This window comes from Rhincodon typus, chromosome 24 (assembly GCF_021869965.1).
Source record: "Rhincodon typus isolate 14 chromosome 24, sRhiTyp1.1, whole genome shotgun sequence".
In the NCBI taxonomy this organism is placed as follows: Eukaryota; Metazoa; Chordata; class Chondrichthyes; order Orectolobiformes; family Rhincodontidae; genus Rhincodon; species Rhincodon typus.
In genome coordinates, this window is record NC_063355.1 from 9,595,646 (window position 1) to 9,619,944 (window position 24,299).

A 24,299-nucleotide genomic window follows, 5' to 3' on the forward strand; every position below is an offset into this window, starting at 1 on the left:
CTGTAACTAGTGAGGTATCATAGGGTTCAATCCTCAGATCTCAATTACTTGCAATCTATGTTAATGCCTTGTATTCAGAAATATTTGTAATGTAGCCAGATTTGCAGATGGCACTAAAATAGGTAGGAAAATACATTGCAATGAAATAAGAAATTTACAAATGGATATGGATGAATTAGGTGAATGGACCAAAGTTTGGCAGATGGAATTTAATGTGGATAAATGTGAAATCATTCATTTGGTTGGAAGAATAAAAAAGTAATTTATTATCTAAATGGAAATAAACTTCAAAATGCTTTGGTGTGGAGGAATCTAGTGTCTTTGTGCGTTTAATGCAGAAATCTAGTTGCAGGTACAGCAGGTAATAAGAATGGCAAATGGAATTTTGACATTTATTGTTAAAGAAATAGAGTATAAAATTAGGGAAATACTGTTGAAACTGTACAAGGCATTGGTGAGACCACATCTGGACTACAGCTTACAGTTTTGTTCCCCTACTTGAGAAAGGATGTAGTTGCATCCGAGGCAGTTCAGAGAATGCTCACCAGATTCTTTCTAGAGATGAAAGGCTTGCCTTATGAGGAGAGATTCAGCAGTTTAGGTCTATATTTGCTAGAAGTTTAGAAGAATGAGAGATCAAATTAAGGTGTACCAGATCCCAAAGGGGACAGACAAAGTAGACCATGCATATTTCTCCTTGTGGCACAGACTAGAGGTCATAATTTTAGGCTAAGGGAGGCAGATTAAAACGTAGATGAGGAGGAGTTATTTCTCTGAACAGATTATGAATCTGTGGAATTCAGTACCCCAGAGTGCAGTGGACACCAGGACACAATAAATCTAAGGAGAAGATAGACAGATCTTTAATTAGTAATGGATAAAAAGGGTTATGGGGAGCAGGCAGGAAAGTGGAGTTGAGGCCTAGATGAGATCAGCCTTGATTGTATTAAATGACAGAGCAGGCTCAAGAGCCTGAATTGCCTACTCCTCCTAGTTCTTTTTGTTCTAATGTTTCTGATATTACTTGGGATGTAAAATAATGAACAAAGTACCAGGGTCCTAGTCATTGAGTTATACAGCATTGAAACAGACCCTTTGATCCAATTCATCCTCACGGACCAGATATCCTAAACTGATGTAGAACAATTGCCTGTCTGGCACATTCCAGATGCCTTTTACATGTTGTAATTGTACCAGCCTCCATCACTTCTTCTGGCAGCTCATTCCATACATGCACCACTCTCTGGCTGAAAAAGTTGCCCCTTGGGTCTTTTTTTAAATGTTTACCCTCTTACCTTAAGCCTATGCACCCTAGTTTTTGACTCTCTCACCCTAGGAAAAAGACATTGGTTATTCACTGTGTCCATGCCCCTCATGATTTTATAAACCTCTATAAGATCACCCCTCAGCCTCCGACACTGCAGGGAAAAATAGCCCCAGCCAATTCAGTCTCTCCCTATAGCTCAAACCCTTCAATTCTGGCAGTATCCTTGAAAATCTTTTCTGAACCCTTTCAAGTTTAACAACATCCTTCCTATAGCAGTGAGACCAGAACTTAACACAGTATTCCAAAAGTGAACTAACCAATGTCCTGTACAGCCACGACATGACGTCCTAACTCCTATACTCAATGAACTGGCAAGTAAAGGCGAGCATGCCAAATGGCTTCACTCCACCCTGTCTACCGGCAACTTCACTTTCAAGGAACAGTTTTGAAGAACAGATTGAAAAGCAAACAAATTGTTAAATTTGTACAGTATTTTAGTGAGAGCTCAGTACTTTGCACAATTCTGGCCTCCATATAACAAAAAAAGTACTGGAGAAGATGCTGCCAAGATTTAAAATTATACTACCATAATTGAGGTGACAGTGATCAGGAAAGACTAAGTAGAATCTGTCGTATCTCTTTAAAGAGAAGGCTGAGGTGTGGCCTAATGGATTAGGAAGGGATTTGATAGATTAGACATGGAGAAAATTTCTCCACTTGTGCAGGCGTCAGTTACTAAAGGTCGTAAATATAATATGGTTACTTTGAAACCAATTAAAATGTAGGAGAAATGTTATTATTCAGTGTCACGTGTGAATGTGGGATTTGCCACCGCACTGAATAGTGATGAATAGCATAAGAGAGAGCTTGAGGGAGAAAAGAGTAGAATATTCTGATAGGGTTAGGTGGAGATGGGTGAGTGGAGATTCTTGTGAAGTATAAACATCAGCATTGACCACTTTCAGGGCTGTAAATTCAAGCAAAATTTGTTAGCTATATGGTTTTTAGAATGAAGACAGAATGCATATATTACAAAGCAATTGGTTTTGTTTCAGACCAGTTTCCTTACAGGCCAAATATCCTGCAGATTTTGGCTCATTTTTGTGGCTGAAGGTGCTCCCGCACAATTAATTTTAGCATCTTTGCAACATTTACAGAGAAAAGACCTTTTTAATCTTTATACCAGAGCACCCTTATAATAACATCAAATTATTATGTCTTTTAACTCCAAAATTAGTCTTCCATCAAGGAGAAAACCCTATTCTATTGTATGAAATTATGTTATGACTCTGGCAGGAAGAGTGCATTGAAAAATCAAGTCTCAATCATAGGATTCCTATGGTGCGGAAAGAGGCTAAATAGAGCCATCGAATCCACACCTACACTCCGAAGAGCATCCCACCCTATCCCTATAACCCTGCATTTACTATAGCTAATCCACTTAGACTGCACATCCCTGGACACTATGGAGCAATTTAGCATGGTGAATCCACCTAACTTGCACATCTTTGGACTATGAGAGGAAACTGGAGCAGACAAGAGGAGAATGTGCAAACTCCATACAGTTGCCTGAGGCTGGAACTGAACTTGGGTCCCTGGCGCTGTGAAGCTGCAGTGCTAATCACTGAGCCACGTTGCCACCCACAGGGCTATGAATCCTCCATGAACTGTGAATGTGAAAGTGTGGATGTTTTATTTAATCATCAAAATGGTCAAATTTGTTTCCCTTCAATACTATTATCTAGAACAAGAGAGACTTTCACAAGGTTTCTTTATTTTACTGAAAATTAAGACATTTAGTAAAGGCAAAAGTATAATCTTGGAATAAGTGGCAAAACCAGTTATCAACTTAAGTTCCTTTGCAGGAATAAACAGTATTTCCTGTTATCCCAAGCTCTAACAAATTCGCATAGATAAAGAAGGCAAAGTTCTGCAGAGGTATTATGAGTGGAATAAAATAAGTGAAAGCGAAACAAAGTCTTTGTAAGTGAAGGATTTGGGTGCAGAAGATAGAATGGGTTCTCAAAGTTACTTTGAATTACTGTCAACGCGGTCCAATTGGTGGTTGCAGCACAATAGAACAACTTTAAACCAGACTTCAGATTCTTCTAGGAAGTAGTTATGAACCCTTAAAGTTGAAGCTTTCAAAAATATTTCAAGAGAAGGCTCCTTTCCTTGCAAGCTTCTCCAACAATTCCCTGCTTTCTTCCAACTTCCACTTTTCAAGAGATACAGAATTTGCTATTTCCAGTTGAAGGTTCTTTTCCAATATCTCGATCTGGTGTTTGATAGACTGATGTTCTTATGTTAAATTAGGCAACAAAATACTTTCAGAGATTTACAAGGGTTTTATTGTAATGGCTGAGATAGCAAGAACTGCAGACGCTGGAGTCTGAGATAACACAGTGTGAAGCTGGAGGAACACAGCAGGCCAGGCAGCATCAGAGGAATAGGAAAGCTGACATTTCAGGTTGGGACCCTTCTTTTCTGAATATATAATGGGCCAATTAGCTTCCTTCTGTATTATGATTTTGATTTTCTTCTGAAGTATTTTCCTATTGAGTAAAGTTTATCCAGAGGGTTCCTCATGCGTTGTACTAATAACTTATTTTCTTTGCTCACCAAACCTACAGGGTCCTCAGTCTGAAGAAAGCGCAACACTGTTAGCTTTAAATAAAAACAATAGAGCGGCCTGCAGTAAGCATGAATGAACTGATGTACTAGAAGGAAGAGGGCTTTTCTGAAATAGAAAAGAAATCTTTGCTGCCAGAGGAACGTCAGTGAATTTCGTTTTGTGTGTAACAAATAATGAACAGTCAGGAAAATGTCCTGTGGCCATCAGACGTGTACAGTACTTTGGATTTTTGGTCTCCTGTGACACTGATGCAGCATTTTTAAAAAAAAATCTTAACTCTATTTACAAGATTACGTGTAATCTTCATATTTTCAAATAGCAATGTTGTTTAGAATTTTTTTTTGCAGGGATGCATTTTTTGGCATATTTAAGGAAAAGGCTCCCAACAGTGTAGTGTGTTATATGGCTACCAGATTTCTCAAAGCACTTTGGTTAATCTGATTCTTACTGTAGTCATAGTTACGAGCTTCAGTTTGTGCTAGACAGTAATAACAATTGGTACATGGATGCTAACAGGAATAAATGATCTACCTCCATTATGGCCTGTCTATGTCACTTCATTTACAATCACCCTGTTGCTAATGATCCTATCTTTGGCAATTATTGTAATCTCTGCAACCTTTTCCTATTTTGTTTTTTCTAGCTGCTCATCTAAAAACAGTGGATCATCAGCCACAATCTACACCAGCCACAGCCAGGCACCAGATCATTATGTCTGCTATTGTACAGTCCCCAGAACACCAACCAAGTCCCATCACCCTGCTGGCTCCTCCCTCTGGCCACAGAAAGGAGTCTTCCACCCCTGAAGGTAAGGAAATGTCAGTTGAAGCAGATGTAATCCTAATTAAAATATAAACTTAAAAAGTACCTATAGGCATACCAGAAAGTACTTGAATCTCAAGTTAAATACATACTCGGCCTACGGTCTCCAGATCCATCATCAACTCAGTCGAGGAGTTTCTGCTGTTACGTAATGGATTTTGCAGAATAAGAAGCACTATGTAGATTTTAGAAGGCCAGTGATTCTCAACCTCTCCAGACTCAATCCTGTGAAATGAGTATTGTTTCATGTTCTGAATATCACATTATATGTATATTAATGCTTCATCCAAAATTAGGAGATATCCAAAACGTTGCTTGGAATTGCACAGAATCAGTACAAAGTTGGAAGTAGCGAAAAGCAATGACAGAGAGTGTTTCTGTAGCTGAAAGGATAGTGTATTCTGATGTGAAGTTGAAGTGCATAGAGTAGGTATCTGGGAGTTAGGTAGTAGAAAGTTCTTTGAGATTGTCTGACTGACTGCTCCCATAATAACTGTTCTCACATTTCTCCTTTCTATTTTTCCCCACAGAGTTTGGTCGGCAGTTGAAGGAACGTATGCACCACAATATTCCTCATCGTTTCACGGTTGGCCTGAACATGAGGGCCACAAAGTGTGCTGTTTGCCTGGACACTGTACATTTTGGTCGTCAAGCAGCAAAATGTGCAGGTGGGAGTGAAAACAGACATTCTTAAACTGATGGATTAAATTTCTTTATGCACTGTACAACAAACAGTCTGAATTCCCTTGGTCAACAAAGTACCAATGTTCAGATACTATTGTCACTTCTAGCAGTGCTCAAAATCATGTAGGTAGGATTAGCTTCATGACTTCTGTTTTAGCCCATTTCCAACATGTTTTCTTCTAATTTATTACCCTATTGACACTGCAGAGTTGACTGTTCTAATGCTATTCTGTCTATCCTCCAGTTTTGTTTCCCCCACAAACCTGAACTTTCATAAACTCTGCTGTCCTCATAACTTGTATCATATCTTATTCAATCAATATTCTTTGCCCACTAGATAAATGTCCCTTCAGCTGTCTGAGCCCAAGCCTCAGGAATTCCCTCCCTAAGTTTCCTTTCCTTTCCACCCTTACCCCACCTAAACAAAGCTTCTTGAAATGTAGCCCTTCAACGAAATCTTTGGTTACCTGCCAAAATATCCCTCTGTTAGGCTTTGTTTGATAGTGCTTCTCTGAAATACCTTGGGATAGTTAATCATGTTAATTGTGCTGTACAAATACAAATTGATGTAGTCTAATACTCGGCTATAAATGACATCAATAAGGGAGTAGAAAAATTCACTTCTAATTCTTGATTTTAGTGAACTTCTCATCAGTCCACAGAGAGAGGTTCAGAATTTGGAGTTTTTCTTTTAAATGTCTGCTCATTGATGCCCTCGTGAGCAATAAAATTTTGAATCTCATGGTTACCGTAGTCTAGATTTTTCAATTGGCACATTGTTTTAAGACCAGCTTTATTTATTTATAAATGTGTGACTCAAGGCCAGGCTAAAAATAATGTCAAAAGGAGTTTGATCCACATAAGAATCGAAGGTACAAAAAGAAGCAGAAATAATTCCAAACCTTGCTGTCTAAATGGAAGCTAGTGGTTATCTGTTCAGAAATTTCAGGAGGGAGCAATAATCTCATTCAGTCAGATGAACTTTATATTATTGATACGCTACAAGCGTTTTATTCCCCCTCACTTGTTTTGGGAATTGTCTGCATCTATAGCTTGAGATTTGCTTTTAAGTCTGTTCCCGAATCATATGTTCTGAAGAAGAGTCATTGGACTTGAAACATAAATTCTGTTTCTCTCTCCATAGATTCTAGAAGTCCTGTGTTTCTCTAGCTTTTTCTGCTTTTTTTTTCATGTTTTCCAGCATCCGCAGCATTTTCCTTTATTCACCCAAACAATATGTGTTTGATGAGTTTTTCTCATCACTCCTCCACCATCTCCTCAGAACATGGCAGTCCCCATGGAGAATCATTTTTCATTGTTACAATTCTGTTCAAATTGTAAAGAGAAGTTGGGGGTTTGTTTGAAACCACTGCAATTGCTTGGGAGTTTCTGTTCAGTTCCTACCTCTTGGTGGTCGACCCAGTGCAATGTCGTTTGTAGCTGGCAATGGATTGTTTGCTGTCAAAAACTCAGTGACTTATGGTAAGGAAATTTTAAGAAACTGGATGTGGGCGTTTGTCATTGGCAAGACTCTCAGCTGTGCCATTTTAGCTGAATTTAATGAATCTTTTATCTCAAACTCAACCACACACCACGTGTATTGCTTCCATCTTTTTTGAGAGTTAAACTGAGTAATGTTGGGTTTATAGTGGAACATATGGACCTGATATTAATAAATGTGTATATTTTATCTAGAATGTCAAGTGATGTGCCATCCTAAATGCTCCTCTTGCCTACCAGCAACATGTGGGCTCCCCGCAGAATTTGCTACACACTTCACAAAAGCATTTTGCCGTGACAAAATGAACTCCCCCGGTTTACAACTAAAGGATCCAGTAGCCAATGTGCACCTGGAAGGCTGGATGAAGGTTCCCAGGTGAATATTCTTCAGTGGGACGGTGTCCCTATCATGAACTGAACCAAACTATATTTTTGCTTGGTAGTGCTGAATTTGTTTAATAATTTGCAGCTGAATGTAAGGTTTGGGAGAAGTTCTCTCTCGGAAAACCAAAATAAAGTATTTGAAATGCTGTGACTTTGCTCACAGATGAAAATAATGATGTGTGTCTGCCTCTTTCTCTTTCTGTTTGCTTGTTTCAAATCAGTACTACTTTGCCATATTTTTGTTTCTTCAGTACTTTATCTCTCTTGCACAATGGCTCTCATACTCTTATTCTTAATTCTATGTCCATAATTTGCTCATTCTCATCTTTCCCCTCTTTCTTTCTCTGTCCCTTTTTTCTTTCTCACTTTCTTCCTTTTGCATCAATATTGAGGACCCTATAATGCACCAACAGAAGAGTAGTTTCATTGATTGAGTATAGCTCATGTAAGTGAGGCCTCTGGTAAGCACCCCTCTATTTTTCATAGCTTCATGAAATCTTGAGTTGGCAGCAGGGTAGCTGTTTCGGAGTGTTTGAAGATTGACAGATCCATTCATAGTGACTGCAATTCAGCGTTGAATATTGATCCTCTGTTCTTGAGGCTGTTGGAAGAAGACTGAGCAAAGAATACCAGGAAGATCTGATTACAGCAGAGGTGGACTGTTCATGTGCCAACACTCAAGTGACTTTATCTACAGTTCCAACAAGAATTACCGAGCAATGTAACAACTATCTCAGATTTATCAAAATTTCGAAGAGCTATTTTCAGACAACCTCCATGACTAGTTAGCACAACTCTCAACTTTATGCCCCTGGCATCTTCCCAAACTCCTCGGGGCCCACCTGTAACAGAACCTAATTTCCATTGCACTAATGCATTTAACAAATGATGACACACTACGCAACAGAACAAACTGTTTCATTGCCATTCCCACTAAGAGCAATAACTTATTGTATTGCTGCAACCCTCCAAGATCAATGGGGTCAGAATGAAATCTGTGTGTCCATCCAACAGGCACCATCTCATGCATTACATAAATCAAAAGGGCTGTGAGGGCTGTTTGGTCTGTTCCTGTGTTCCATGCCACAAGTATTGAACTGATCACTAACACCCAATTGTGTGGTTCAATGTACACTTCCCAAGTAGTATTCGCAACTCTTGCAATCAAAATCCATACTACCCTTATTTGAAAGTGAAACCAGATTGCAAGGATGACATCGTTGTGACCATAGTTACTTACAGTCTTTGACAGACTTGCATAAACCAGTGGGACCAATTCCATTTTTTAGTCTATGGCATTATTATTTTTCTCAAATGCTTCCTCTCAGCCTGCTAGATATCAGTGTAAAAACTTGAGTCAGAGGCCACTGATTTTGAGCCATACACCAGGATTTTAACATCATGATCAAGACTAACACCTTAGTAGAGCTGTGAAAGTTTTCAGAGCAGTCAGAGATACCATAATGCATGAACAGGAGTTCATCAAAAATAATTGGGGACTGTCCTGGCAGTGACTGTAATTAAAAGTCTGCTTCATAATCTGACTCTATGCATATTTAGTTCATTCTCACTCTTTTTATCTTCGTGCCTGGGATATTTTCATTTTTTCCTTCCTTTGTGCGTTACTCTTGAGCTGCTATTCATCATGAGTCTGGTGCTAGGATAATAAGCCCAACCCTTTGCTTTTGCAAAAGCAATCCTGTCTTTTCCTTCACATGTAAAAATAACCAGGGATGTTGGTACGATGTAGGAATTAGAAGAAGAAAAAGTAAGTGAAATTGTAAAATAACAACACTATCAAGAGGACCCAGAGTTATGTGTTTACAGCATGCTGGAGTGTCTGCCCTTGGCACTGCAGCCCGATTACACACATGAGAGACTGAAAAATGTAACTGATCAGAGTATAAAAGGGACTTCTTATAAAGGAATGGGGAATGCAGATAAACGGACAGAAGTGAACTGCAAAATACTAATGAACAATTTAATGCACCAGCCTTATATCAGTATTTTATATCCCAAAAACTACAGAGTGCATCGCCCTCTGGATTGGCTAATTGTACAAGTGTAAGTATTTAAAAGTGATTCTGTACTAGAGAGTGGAAAGTTAAGCTTTAATCTAACCAAATTCTGTTTCGTGGTAGCAAGTAATGGGCAAGTCATGTATAGTTTATTTATGATGGACATAATAAGACTTTTGGGCTTCCTGGGCATCTCCATCATCTTGTAACTGGAGTTTGAATCCATTATTATGCAGCTGAATGTTCAGCTTGTGTTTTTTTTCAATTGTGCCAAATCCAGCAATTCATAGACATCATTCAGGTCAAGATTTAGCTACCATCTCTAGTTTAATTACATTTGCTATCATTTTTCATGATCTGAAGAGAGTTGAGACAAATGTCAAGTTACTATTGTTTAAAGACTGTTTACCATTTGCTTCAAACAATTATATAAATAGGGAAAAAGATATGCTTTAATGTGACAGGAAGATTTTTTTAAAGGCAAATAATTTCTGTAGTTAAGTTGTTTTTCTCCATTTGCCCTCTATTGCCCTCCGCTGTCTTGGCTAGAGACTTTTAACATGCCTACCTTCTGCTGTAATAGTTAGAAAATTATGTATAACGAGGTATTTCAAAATTGATTTCAGTATTTTTGTTTTCTCCTATCATGGATACCCATTAATCCTTGGTTTTGAGTCCAGTTAGCACCTCTTAGTGCACTATGTGCTGACACGTGCAATGGGCAGTCTGGGTTTCAGGCAACTGAAGGTGATGTTTGTGTTCAGATACTAATACATTCCTTCCTCTACCTAAATTTTTATCTATTCCCCCACCTCACTTTGTCATCCTGAAACTGTTGATACATGGTCAGTATGTTTCCATTGGCACCTTGTCCAAGTTATAGTTTCTTCATATGGGAATTTGGACCCGGTTATCAAATTATCTCATTGTTTGGGTTGCCAGCAAGAAATGAGCTTGTCTTCTCCTAATGTCTACATTCATGCAACTTTTAGTCAGTCAGGGTGCCCAAGTTGCTTCTCTTTCTAAGGTTTTTGCAAAGATCCCTTTCTTTTCTTGGCTAGGGGCACCTAGGGCAATAATTTTCTTTTCCTCAGTCCCCTGCCTTCGATTGTCTCCCCATAGAAATCAGGATTTAACCTGATATAGTCTTAGCCCACATGATCAAGTATCTAATCACATAAAGCAATTTGTAAAGAGTTCTTTAGGAAATAAGGTAACATCCTCAGTATTTTGACTCGGGTTCTACATTTCAGAAGGTGGTGAGAAACAAGTTCACATGGAAAACTGGAATGACTGAGTGTTAACAGAAGAATCGAATAGCTTTTCAACAGATGTCACCAGCTTTCTTCCCAAACCACTAAATTTTGATACTAAATTGTCCTCCTGTTCAAGATTCCTAATGCATCCTTAACCCTGAAAATAGTCAAGGGTAGCACCAGTTGCGTTTCATTCAACGTCTTTAGCTTTCATACATAGAATTATTTGTTGGTTCACTGGTTCTAACCAATGCTTTAATATTTTGCTGTTGTGCTGCCTTCCACCGCCTCATTATAGTGTTTTGTTTTGTTCTGTCAGGAATGGAAAGCGAGGGCAACAGGGCTGGGAGCGGAAGTACATTATCCTGGAAGGATCAAAAGTTCTTCTTTATGAAAATGATACAATAGATGGTAGGTATTAAATGTTTTGAGTAACTTTTCAGACATGTTAATCTGGTTTACAAACTGAATCCCGTATCATCTTGTGTCCAATCCTCTGATTTCTGATGAGCTTCTCTTGGGTTGGGGGATCTTAATGTAGACTTTTACTAAACAGTGCCAGAAATCGTGCTTCTACTGCATTTGGGATGAATACGAAACAAATGAAGGACATATTATTCTTGTCACACTGGGACAACAAACAAAATGTGACTTCAGCAAAGGCCTTAACTTTGAGACTTGCTGTTACTGACTGGTGACTGGTTAGAGATGAAGTACATGTATTTTAAGTGTGGCATATTTTGGGGCACTTCTGAACCATCCTGGCTTATAGTTATTCAAAGTCTTTAGACATGTTTGAGGCAGTGATTAGATAGTCCAAAGTAAAGAGATCAGTATATCCACAGTCATTCTAAACCCAGTGATAACGAACAATCATGAATTAGTCCAGAGTTCTTAATTTATATAATTTGGTGTTAGGAGCACTTTCTATTTCTATGCACTTTCTTTTTAAAAATTGTTTGAAGAGTAATGAGAATCATTGTCATGATAGAGACAGAGGCACAGCAAATTTCCAAGGAGAATGAAAACTGTATTAGGAGTAAGATTGAAGCAAATACATTGAACAGAGCTTCTGAAATCGTGATAAGGATAACATCCAGTGCAGAAGCCCTAATGAAGCTGAGAAGACAGTTGTTAAAGCAGAATGATTCCATTCTGTTAGGTTCTTTACCAAGATTACTTAAGTCATGTTTAGAGAAGAGTGAAGCTAATAATACAACTTTCATTTTAGGAAGAGCGGCACCCGTACATCAAAATTTATATAATGTACTTTGAAAGATGTCTAATACCCTTTTGGAGAGGCACAAAATCTGTTGCTAATCTTTTAGTAACGTGGGCATAAGAGTTATGTTAACCAGACAGATGACATCTAAGATGACATTGCTCTTGAATCAAGAATTCGTACGAGAAATGACACAAATGTCAAATAGCATTGACAAATGCTATAATGGAAGCAGTCTGAAGAGTGACAGCAAAGGATTAAAATTGTCTAAAGTTATATTTTTTAAACCACCAAACTGGCTTACAGAATTTGGTTTTGCTGTAACAGGTATTGCAATTCTTGATGACTTGCAAGAAAGTGTGTCTAGTTGGGTTGCTACCTGATAGTAGCTATCTTCCATATACATGAACTAACAGAGGGAGGTAAGTGGTTTCACAGTTTTTCAGGTTCTGGAAAGAAATGTTTTCGAGAAATGATTTTGTACACACTGAATGAAATGTTTCCCTCAGTAGAGCTACTGTTAGATTAAGTAGTCTCTTGTTTCTTCCCTCCCTTTTTAACAGGGCAAAGACCAATTGATGAATTTGAGCTATGCCAGCCCGATGGAGATGTGACTGTTCATGGAGCTGTTGGAGCCTCTGAGCTTGTAAACACTGCAAAAACAGGTAAGATTGGGCTGCAGTACCTTTTGGGGAATAAAAAGTTCAGTATAATGTCAAGTGCATTACTATAAAAATATACAACTATAAATACATGCTCTGAGAGGGTTTAAAGAAGCAACTTATTGGCAATGGTGTGCCCCAGACTGTTCCAAGCAAGAGTGTTTATCCCTGCATTTTCTTCAAAACAGAGTAGGTTTTGGGAAGTCTATTATAGGAGACACCTGATTGAAGGCAAAATGCTTGTACTAGGCACAAAAAGAGTAGTTTTACACTTTTTATTTTCCCAGCAAAGTCAAAGCATAATCCTCCTTCAACAAGGGAACTGTATTTACATTGCTGTATGTCTGGGGTTACATGTAATCCAGATCAGGTAAGGATGGCAGATTTCCTTTCCTAGAGGACATTTGTGAACCAAATGGATCTTTACAATAAGTGATGGTGATTTCATGGTCACCATTACTGAGACTGGCTTTCAAAACCAGGTTAGTTTATGTTGGTATAAATTATACATAATAATTGAATTTATAACATTTGAATGGGACTTTTTTCTGTGTTGTTGGAAAGTGGACAGTTTGGTAGTTAATATTAGAAGATAGGCATTTGGAAGGCTAGAACTTGACTATTGCTGAAGCTCTTAATTTCTATATCGAGCTGTCTTAGATGATATTAAACAATATCCTGCGTTGTTCCTATTTGATGGAATGAAAATCATCTGGATATGTTGTACCTTATTTACTTAACCAACAAGAATGTCTTGGAGACTCCTCAGAAAGCAATTAAACGGAACAATCACTTTACATTTACTAAATGTAGTTTGAATTTATGTTTTGTTTCAGAGGATTTTGTAAATTGGTTTTGAATACAGGTTGTTTAGACCTTCAGGAATCCCATCTGCTCTGAATCGGTTCACAGAAAATGCTAATAAAAAACTATATGTATCAACTGTGATTTAGTTAGTAACACTGTAAGGTCTTTGTGGGTTCAAATCCATTTCAAGATTTGATTGAGCACAAAAATGAGGATAAAAGTTCCAGCTGCCCTTTTAAGTGATTGTAAAATATTCCATGGCACTACTTCGAAGAATGGTAGTTATCCCTGGATATATTTATCCCTTAATCAATGTCTCAAAAATGAGATTATTTAATCATTATCATATTGGCTGTGCACTAATTAACTATTGTACTTCCTTCATTACAATAATGGCTACATTTCTAGTGTCACTCATTAGTTGTAAAGTGGTTTGGGATGTCCTGTGGTCGTTAATTATTATTTTTGTTGTAAGAAATAGAACCCTTTATAAATTATATTTTTTCAGAATAAGTTTAGAATGTTTACTGAATAGGTAGGCTTGCATGAAGCCATCTTGGTAGATAAACTTCTTTACTTTTTCTCTGGAAAAGGACACAAGCAAGAAATGTCAGTGTCTCCTGATTTGGTGTTGACATTCCTAAATCAGTGATACAGAATCTTGTACCCACTTGCTTTATTACAAGTATCTGGTAAGGGCTCATAAAGACAAGATGACCTTGAACCTAAGAGGTGGACAAAGTGAGAGGTGAACACCCTGACATCTTGCCTACCTATCCTGTATTAATTTAGTAGAGTTCAAACAAGTGATTGACTTGTTAGACTGAAGTGATTGAATTAAACTACCGGCCCTTAGACATGAAGTATATTGATGGGTGTTCAGAGGTGTATGTGTTGGGAGGAACATTATTCTCAGCATGCCTACTTAGATGTGGGAGACTACGGAAGATCGAGAAAGATGGCGGTAACAGCTTCTAACTGCTGAGCAGAAGACTGCTACCACAAGCTACAGAGATCCGCACACTCTGCAGCCTATGTCCATTCATCTGACCCCTTTTCAAAAATCAATTGTATAACTTTATTTGCCATTATTTTTCGAAGGTTGGGTATTTTTCTGTTAAATCATAAGCAAAGGAATAATTAATAAATTTACATGCAATGCCTGGATATGAAATCAAAAGTATCTTTAAAGAGTATCAGCCTTCCAACACTTAACCACTTAGAGCAATCAAATGGAATGTGGAAGATGTTTCCCCTTTAGGGATAAAGGTGACTCTATAAAGTGAGTCACTTTAACTCACCTACCTCCTTGGGTCTAAAAGGAAAATCCCAAAAATATTTCCAGTAACCACTTAGTTGTATCCCAACATATCAAGTAATAGCTTTGAGTTGCTATTTGCTTCAATTTTCTTTTCCTTAATCAGTTTTTTCCTCCCTTTAGATGTGCCTTACATACTAAAGTTGGAATCTCAGCCCCATACAACCTGCTGGCCTGGTCAAACACTCTATATGCTTGCTTCAAGCTTCCCAGATAAACAGCGTTGGGTCAATGTATTGGAGTCTGTTGTGGCTTGTGGGCGAAGATCATGTGAAAAAGCAGAGACAGCTGCTGTAAGTATTCAGTAAATTGTGTCTGTTCATGTTTCTTTCATCACGGCTTGGTTTCTTTATGTCCAGTAATTTGACTTGTTTACCATGTACCTAACTAAGCATGTGCCATAAACCTGGAATGACCCCTTTGTCACTACATAATAGGCTGAAGTGACCCGGAGAGAAGATGATCTTTCCCAGTTGGTGAAGGTAAAATGTTTGCACAATTGATTGTGCCTTTCCTGCTTGCTGCTGCAGAGCCTGTTGCACAGTTCTGACTTTTGAGTTTTTGACGCTCATCAACTAAGCCAGTGTTTATTCAGTTATTAAGCATGGAACTTAGAAAGACCTGCAAATCAGGAGATTTGAAATTCAATACTTGTTAAAAATGTCTCTTGTAAGATTTGTTTAACACTAATTTTTGTAGGTTTTAAGGAAACGCAGACTGTAACCACACACAGCTGTGAAGATGTTGTATATGCACCCTTGTGAAACATGCATGCTTTACACACTTAAAGGGCAACTTTCTGCTTTCCACATGCAGCTATCTCGGAGGGTTCTTCTGAAAGCAGCACTAACAATCGCTCGATGCCACATAACTGCAAAATAATCTCCATCCTCTAAATGACCTTTTGTTGTTGGTCTGCCCCGTTTCTTTGTATCTGAGCTATCCTGCCTAAATGCTAGAGTGACTGATTTAGAAAGAAGTTAATCCTTACCTAAAATAATAAGGTGAGTTTCTAGGTCTGAATGGAGCATATGATTGCTTAAAAACAGCCAGTGACTTCTGTGTCATTTTCCTTTGCTCCTCTGCCCTATCCCTGTCTCGTATTTTACAAATGTATATTTTCCTCAATAAATTGTGCAATTCTGGAAATGTGGAACAACTAGTTTGTGTATGCACACTGTAATGTTGGTGTTTAATTCCTGCAGAAGCTATTGGGAAATTCATTGCTGAAATTGGAGGGAGACGACCGTTTGGATATAAACTGCACTGTGCCACTCACTGAACAGGTATGTTGGCAGGTAGAGGAATCGGATCCTTCCTATGGCTATTGCATGGTCCATTCTCTTCATGTAGAGAAGTATATGGTGGAAACACAGGCATCATTGTCTTCTGCTGATAATGTTCTACAAGAAGCTGAGATGTCCCGCTGCCACAAAAAAACTTGTTTGATAAATATTTTAGGATGATTTTATTTTGACATGACAAGGGAAAGAAACAGGCTTGACGTTATGATTGTAGAGGAAGCAACACAAAAAATGTATGCCATAATTGACCATTATTAATGGTTCTTTCTCCTCATGTACTATTCTGCTCACTTTCAAGTCTGTTCTCATGACCTTCTTCTTATCCTTTCGAGCTACTACCCCTTCCCGAACCTTCCTTTGCTCTACAGACTTATTGAATGTACTGATGCCTCCCAAATCCACCACCATCTTTCTCGAATCTTCACTTATGAATACCTCATCAGATTTATGCTCCTGCCATAATAGCAAATTGGCAAAAATTGTAAATGATGTCCAATGTGACTGTAACAAGGGTAACCTATTCCCCCTCATCCATTGTGCCTATTTAACATTGCTCCACTGTCTACCTCTGAGCAGGCCTACTTTTTGCCTGATTACATTCTTAGCTATCCAGACAATTATCCCCACTGACTGTCTCCCGCTGCAGTTATTTCCAGGATCCCAGAAACTGTCCTTGACCCTCTTCAGTTTCCATCTACATATTGCCCTTTGGTAACATAATCTGTAAACAAAGCATCAGTTTCCACACATACATCAATGATGCACAGCTCTACCGTTACTCCACCTCTCTTGATATTTTTTGTTTCTAACTTGTTAGACAGCTTAGAGATGTAGAACCTAGAAGCAGGAGTAGTCCCTTGAGGCCTCCACATGCACTATGCCATTGAATACAATCATGGCTGATCTCATTGTGGTTTCAACTCCGCTTTCCTGTTTTTCTCCTCCATTGCCGTTGACTCCCTGGTCCATCAAAAGCCTTTATAATTTTGCCTTGAAAACAATCAATAACCTATCCCCTATTACCTTTTTGGTGAACAGAATTCCCCAGACTATCACCCTTAGAGGAAATAAGTCAGATTCTTATTATTAACTGGGACTCCCTAGCTCTAGTCTTTCCCTACAACCTCCCAGTATCCACTCCTTTTAGGATTTTATTTTATACTTTACATGGGATATGAGCATTGCTCGCTCCACAAACATTTATTGTCAACCCCTTCTCTTTGAGAATGTGGCGTGAGTTGCCTTCTTCAACTGCTGTGGTTCTTAGGCTTTAGGCATACCCACAATGCTATAATGAATTTCCAGGATTTTCACTCAGTGACAGTGAAGAAATGGTGATAGAATACCAAGCCAAGATGTTGCTTGTGAGTAGCTTGGAGTGGAACTTGCAGGTGTTCGTCTATATCAGTATCCTCTCTTCAGTCTGTGCCCTCGTCCTCACCAGGAGCACACACCTCATACCTAAAGCAAAATTCTGGATTCTGGTCTGGAGGGGAGTGTTCTTGGAGACCTTAATATTAATTCCCGAGTGAAGAAGTTATACAGCATCATGACAAACAAAGATAAGGAAGCCCTCTGCTGATTACTATCTACTACTCCACAATTGTCATGGGTGATTTTAAACCGTATATTGACTGGACAAATCAAATGGGTAAGGGTAACAAGGAAGATGAATTTGTAGAAACTCTAACAACACTCAAGAAACTTGACACCATCCTGGACAAAGCAGCCTGCTTTATTGGCACTACAGCCACAAGGATCCACTCCTTCCATCGATTGTTCAGTAGCAGCAGTGTGTAGTATCTACAAGGTGCACTGTAGAAATTCACCAAAGATCCTTGGAGACAGCCAAATCTGCCAAATCCACGACCACTTTCAGCTTCCACTATTCCACTTTTAAAGTTTTTACTTGTAGTCTTAATGATTCCAACCTAAAGATGGTTGGCGTCCCGAATTCTTGAGATCGCTTGAAGTCTGTGTTTTAGTTTGCAGTTTGCTTGTCTTCCCCCTTGCTTGCTAAATTACACTGACTCAATGTTTTGCAAAGCCTTGATATTAAAATTTTTGTGCTTGTTTTCTAATCCATCTATATCTTTGCAACCTTCTCCACCTTTACAGCAAGTCGTCTTCTCCCCCATATCCTCCGCAATCCGTTTCAATCGTGACAGCATTGGTCACTGTCTTTCCAAGTCGGAAAATGCTGGTCTAAAAATTTTACTCCAGGACCTGAACAGAAAAGTCAAGGTTGACACTCAAAGCAATACTGTCATACATGCTTTGTTTCAGATAGATATTAAACAAGATCCTGTCCATCTCGCCATGGGATCTTTTATATCCATTGGAATGATATCGAAGACGTAGTAGGAAGTTATCCAGCATGTCCTGCACAATATTAGTCCTTCAATTAACATAAAAAGATTATCTGGTCATTTATCATTTTTGATGTTTCGAGATGCTAGCTATATACAAATTGCTGCCACGTTTCCCATACTACACAGTGATGACACATCAGAGAAAACGTCATTGACTGTAAAGTAATTTGGGATTCCCTTTGTGATAGATGTTATATAAGTACAAGGCTCTCTTTTCTCTGCCAATTTTGACCTCTTGAGAGTCCCCATTTTAATTGTTTCACCAGTGCCAGCCATGTCAAGCATTTAGTCATGGTTCTAATGACATGCTATGTAGCTTCATGTCAAATTTTTGTTTGTGAAGTGTTTTGAGGTACTTTATTACATGAACAATGCTTCATAAATTCAAATTATTATTCTGTATCTATTGGTTGTGACTGTAAGCATAATGTTCTGTTGGGGCTGGAATAAAGCAGACTTGGTTTGGGATTCACTCTTATCAAGTTTATAATTGTAATTTGATATCTGATTGCAGTAAGTTATTTGAGAATATATTTACACAATCTTTATCTGAGAGGAGATGATTTTGTGTATCTACAGATTGTGCTGGTTGGTACAGAGGAAGGTCTATATTCATTAAATGTTGTGAAGAACTCCCTGGTTCACATCCCTGGTGTGGGGTCAGTGTTCCAGCTTCATATCCTGAAGGAGCTTGAACGACTCGTCATGATTGCAGGTTTTTATGGATTTGTTTCAGAATGTTAAGCAACAATAAAACCAGCTCAGAAGTAACTTCAGAAAGCTGCTATAGTGCCAAATGTCTAAAACCAATTTTACCAAATAAGTTTTGTCTTTTAAGATGTTTTAAATTTTACTGACTTTTTTTATATTGGGTTGATAAAATCTCCGAATTAAGTACATCCAAAACCTCTCTCATACTACAGCAACATTCTAATTACTCATTTCATTTATCTCCTTGGCAGGAGATGAGCGAACCCTCTGTCTGGTGGATGTTAAGAAGGTGAAACAGTCATTAGCTCAATCTCACCTGCCAGGCCAGCCTGAGCTTGTACCTACAGTCTTTGACAGCCTCAAAGGATGCCACCTGTTCGCAGCAGGGAAAGTGAGCACCACTGCAACTTTAAACCACTATTATTTATACATCCCTGTTTTAAACTTGGGAAAGTAATCTCCAGTTTTATTGAAGATTCTAGTCCCATTGAGAATTTTCTGTCACCTTAACTTGTGAGTCAATATGTGGGTGGCTGTAAGATTTAACTGACAGCCAAAATAAGGATATGTACCGCCTCTGTTTTCTGTGTGATAATAAGACATTTACCTGAATATCCAAATGTTCACTGTGGGCAGAAATTCTTTCTTTGGGAAAGGAATTGTTTCAGCCTTAGGATCCGATGTATATCATTGGCATGTTCAAGGAAATCATCTTGTATATTTTTTCAGCAGCATGGCTTAGCTGAAATCTCAAGAGCATAACCTACAATGCCAATTTCCCTTGCAAAACAAATTCTATGACATCTCTAGCTAAATAATTTTAACATTAAACCATACCCCAGATGAAGGTAGCAAATCTGTAAAAGTTAAAATTAAAATAGGAAGCTGCCTAATTCTATCTATATGTTCCCTGCAGTTTTTGTAGTGGTGGGTGTTTTGTCAAAACACTTCTTTAACCAATTTAAACTAGGTTCTCTCAGTGTGATTGGGAGTCTGCTTTCAATGTAACAGTTGATGTGTTTTTCCCATTTTTGCAAAACCCACAAGTGAAAGGGAGACAGGAGCCATCAGTTCAGAAAGTTGTGCCTGTTATAAAATTCTTGTTGGTCAAAACTATTAGGTGTGTTTCTCCCAGTATCGGAAGGAAGCCTTTGGTCTCTGCTGTGCCAGTCATGGTAACATGCCCAATAACTGCTACAATTGCAATCATCCCCATTCAAGCTCCATTCTCTTAATCTATCCCTTTCTGATCACCAGGAATCAAATCCGTGGAATCTTGGCACTGGCCTTTTGCTGCTCATCTTTCAGTTTATCAGATGACCAGCCTGTCAGTTTAGAGGTATAGGGATATACAGCATGGAACCAGACCCTTTGGTCCAACTTGTCCATGCCGACCAGATATCCTATATAAATCTAGTCCCATTTGCCAGCATTTGGCCCACATCCCTCTAAACCCTTCCTATTCATATACCCATCCAGATGCCTTTTAAATGTTGTAATTGTACCAGCCTCCACCATCTCCTCTGGCAGCTCATTCCATACATGCTCCACCCTCTGTGTGGAAAAAGTTGCCCCTTAGGTCCCTTTTAAATCTTTCCTCTCTCACCTTAAACCTCTACTTTTAGACTCCCCCACCCCAGGAAAAAGACCTTGACTGTTGCCCTCTCCTTGCCCCTCATGATTTTATAAATCTTTATAAGGTCACCCCTCAGCCTCCAATGCTCCAGGGAAAATATCCCCAGCCTATTCAGCCTCTCCCCATACCTCAAAACCTCCAACTCTGGCAATATCCTCATAAACCTTTTCTGAACCCTTTCTAGTTTCACCACATCCTTCTTATAGCAGGGAGACCAGAATTGTACGCAATACTCCATAAGTGGCCAAATGTGAGATTGAGGGTGAAAGGATTACAGTGAGGTCCTGCCATTAATTTTGGCAGGACAACTGGATTCCTATCCTTGTTAGGTTTCTCTCACTTCCCCTTACGGTATTTGTTTCCCCATTAAAAATGTGGCTCAATGTCTGACCAGTTCCATGCAATTTCATGTTTTAGGAACTGATGGAGACAACACAGTCTCATTTTGCAGAGGACCTTTATAGGAAGGAAAAGGGCAGCGAGAGCTTGTTGGAATGGAGAACAGTTATAATATAATTTGATCAAACTTACTAAATTTGAACTCGTGTCCCTGAGCTCAACCAGCAGTGTACAGCAAGCTTGCTCACTACTTATTTCCATTCATGGCAGAATGCCCAGATTGCTGATTTTAAAAATGTGGATTGGAACTCTTGAACCAAGAGGTTTAAACACTGGCCAATGTCTTCACTTAATTTAACTCGCTCTGCTCTGGTTGCACCTTGATTGTAGGAGAACAACAAATTTTTTTGGGAGGTGAGCAAGATGGTGGTGTTGAATTGTTTAGGCAACTTCAATTTGCCTGAAGAGTTGCTTCTTTGTAAACTGAATGTCATTGCATTCAGTTTTTCATTCATGAGTAGATATTACCACACTATTTAAACACAAGTTATTCATGGCACAAATTTCTGAAATTGAGGCATTGATTCTTGATGCATTTATTTAGGTGTTCCAGGCTTCTTTTAACTTTCTAAAAGAGTTATATTTATTGGCTATCCCACCAGTTACTGGATCCCTGCAATGAGATTTGCACCCATGTCATAATACAGAAATCACTCTTGCTATAGTCAAATGTTATATCTTGGATTACTGTGATAAGGTTACAGCTAGGGAATTTTGGCCTATTTTGAAATATAAATCAGTTTTCTTCAGCCTCTCAAATGCCACTAACATTTTTTTTGCAGATTGAGGCTGGACCATGTATCTGTGCAGCAATGCCAAACAAAGTGTGCATCTTACGTTATAATGATGGACTTGACAGCTTCGCCATCCGCAAAGTGAGTGTTTCAATGCAATAAATAAAAAGACCTGCTAAATCCCAATATTACTTCATAATTACTCAGTTTACTGTGGACATGCCATGCTTTAGAGTTCTCCCACATGCCAACTGTTATCAATCTGTCATACGTTCTTTAAGTATTAGATCTGGCCTATGTACCATATTTTTGAGAACTGGTAAATTTAATAAATGAGAAAACTAGTAATTATTCTGAACTCTGAAATGATTGCCTCCTGAATGTATACACACACGGCCAGTAATGTCCGCTGACCATGAATGCACTGCTAACATCACCACATTCCGTGCACAGTAATGCCAGTGCATACACAGAGTGCCCCACATTTACATAGAAACATAGAAGATAGGATCAGGAGGAGGCCATTCGGCCCTTCAAGCCTGCTCTGCCATTCTTCACAATGATGGCTGATCGTCCAACTCAATAGCCTAATCCTACTTTCTCTCCATAAACTTTGATCCCATTTGCCCCAAGTGCTACATCTAGTTGCCTCTTGAATACATTCAATGTTTTGACATCAACTACTTCCTGTGGTAATGAATTTCACAGGCTCACCACTCTCCTCATCTCCATCCTAAATCGTCTACCCCAAATCCTCATACTGTGACCCCTGGTTCTGGACACACCCACCATCGGGAACATCACCCTGCATCTACCCTGTCCAGTCCTGTTAGAATTTTATAAGTCTCTGAGATCCCTCCCTCATGCGTCTGAACTCCAGCGAAAATAATCCCAACGTAGTCAATCTCTCTTGAAATGTCAGACCCGCCATCCCTGGAATCAGCCTGGTAAACATTTGCTGCACTCCCTGAAGAGCGAGAGCATCCTTCCTTGGAAAAGGAGACCAAAACTGCACACTGTATTCCAGGTGTGGTTTCACCAAGACCCTGTACAACTGCAACAACACATCCCTTCTCCTGTACTCAAACCCTCTTGCAATGAAGGCCAACACACCATTTGCCGCCTTTACTGCCTGCTGCACTTGCATGCTTACCTTCAGCAGCTGGTGCACAAGGACACCCACGTCTCGCTGCATACTCTCCTCTCCCAATTTACAGCCATTCAGGTAGTAGTCTGCCTTCTTGTTTTTGCCTCCAAAGTGAATAACCTCACATTAATCCAAATCATACTGCATCTGCTGTTGTTTTGCCCACTCAGCCAACCTGTTGAGATCATGTTGAAGGATCTCTGCATCCTTGTCACTGTTCACCCTCCCACCCAACTTGGTATCATCTGCAAACTTGGAGATGTTACATTTTGTTCCCTCATCCAAATCACTAATATATATTGTGAATAGCTGTGGTCCCAGCACTGATCCCTGTGTGGTACCCCACTAGTTACTGCCTGCCAATTTGAAAAGGACTCATTAATTCCTATTCATCGCTTCCTCTCTGCCAACCTGTTTCCTTTCCATCTCAATACACTTCCCCCAATCCCATGCACTTTAATCTTGCACATTAATCTCTTATTTGGGACTTTGTCAAATGTTTTCTGAAAGCCCAAATATACTACATCGACTGGCTCCCCCTTGTCAACTCTTCTAGTTACATCTTCATAGAATTCCAACAGATTTGTCAAGCGTGATTTTCCCTTCATAAATCCATGCTGACTCTGTCTGATCCTGCCACTGCTTTCTAAATGCTGTGCTATAAAATCAATGATCGGGGCAAGCTCGAGGGGCCAGATGGCCTACTCCTGCTCCTAGTTCTTATGTTCTTATGTTCAATGGATTTGAGAATTTTCCCTACTACCGATGTTAGGCTCACCGGTCTATAATTCCCTGTTTTCTCTCTACTTCCCTTTTTGAATATTGGAGTGACATTAGCTACCCTCCAATCTGCAAGGATTGTTCCAGAGTCTATAGAATCCTGGAAGATGACCACCAGTGCATTCAATATTTCTAGAGCTACTTCCTTAAGGACTCTGAGATGCAGATTATCAGGCCCTGGGGATTTATCGGTCTTCAAACCAAACAATTGTCCCAGCACCATTTGTCTACTAATATTGATCTCCCTCAGCTCTTCCCACTCGCTAAATCTTGCCTCCTCCAACATTTCTGGTATCTGATTTGTGTCCTCTTTTGTGAAGACAGAACCAAAGTATGTATTCAGTTCCTCAGCCATTACTTTGTCACCTATTATACATTCCTCTGTTTCTGTCTGTAGGGGTCCTACATTTGTCTTTACCAATCTCTTTCTCTTCACATACCTATAAAAACTCTTAATGTCAGTCTTTATGTGTCCTGCAAGCCTCCTTTCATACTCTATTTTCCCCTTCTTAATCAATCCCTTGGTCCTTCTTTACTGAATTCTAAACTGCTCCCAAACCTCAGATTTATTATTTTTCTTGGCCAATATGTATGCTTCTTCCTTGGATCGGATACTATCTCTTATTTCCTTTGTAAGCCAT

The 24,299-nt window shown here is 39.1% G+C and overlaps 2 protein-coding genes across 3 annotated transcripts in view; one reads left to right on the forward strand and one right to left on the reverse strand.

Moving 5' to 3' along the window:
* cita (citron rho-interacting serine/threonine kinase a) overlaps positions 1-12,208 on the forward strand; it is a 147,775-nt gene extending 135,567 nt beyond the window's left edge. The window contains exons 32-36 of the mRNA XM_048611329.1: positions 4,546-4,710; positions 5,255-5,392; positions 7,104-7,284; positions 10,886-10,977; positions 12,116-12,208. Coding sequence (XP_048467286.1) covers positions 4,546-4,710; positions 5,255-5,392; positions 7,104-7,284; positions 10,886-10,977; positions 12,116-12,171 — 632 coding nt within the window. The 3' untranslated portion in view covers positions 12,172-12,208. The remainder of the gene's footprint in view (positions 1-4,545; positions 4,711-5,254; positions 5,393-7,103; positions 7,285-10,885; positions 10,978-12,115) is intronic.
* The window catches only part of bicdl1 (BICD family like cargo adaptor 1), a 298,028-nt gene that overhangs the window by 241,167 nt on the left and 32,562 nt on the right, over positions 1-24,299 (reverse strand). The gene's annotated exons all lie outside the window — the stretch shown is intronic.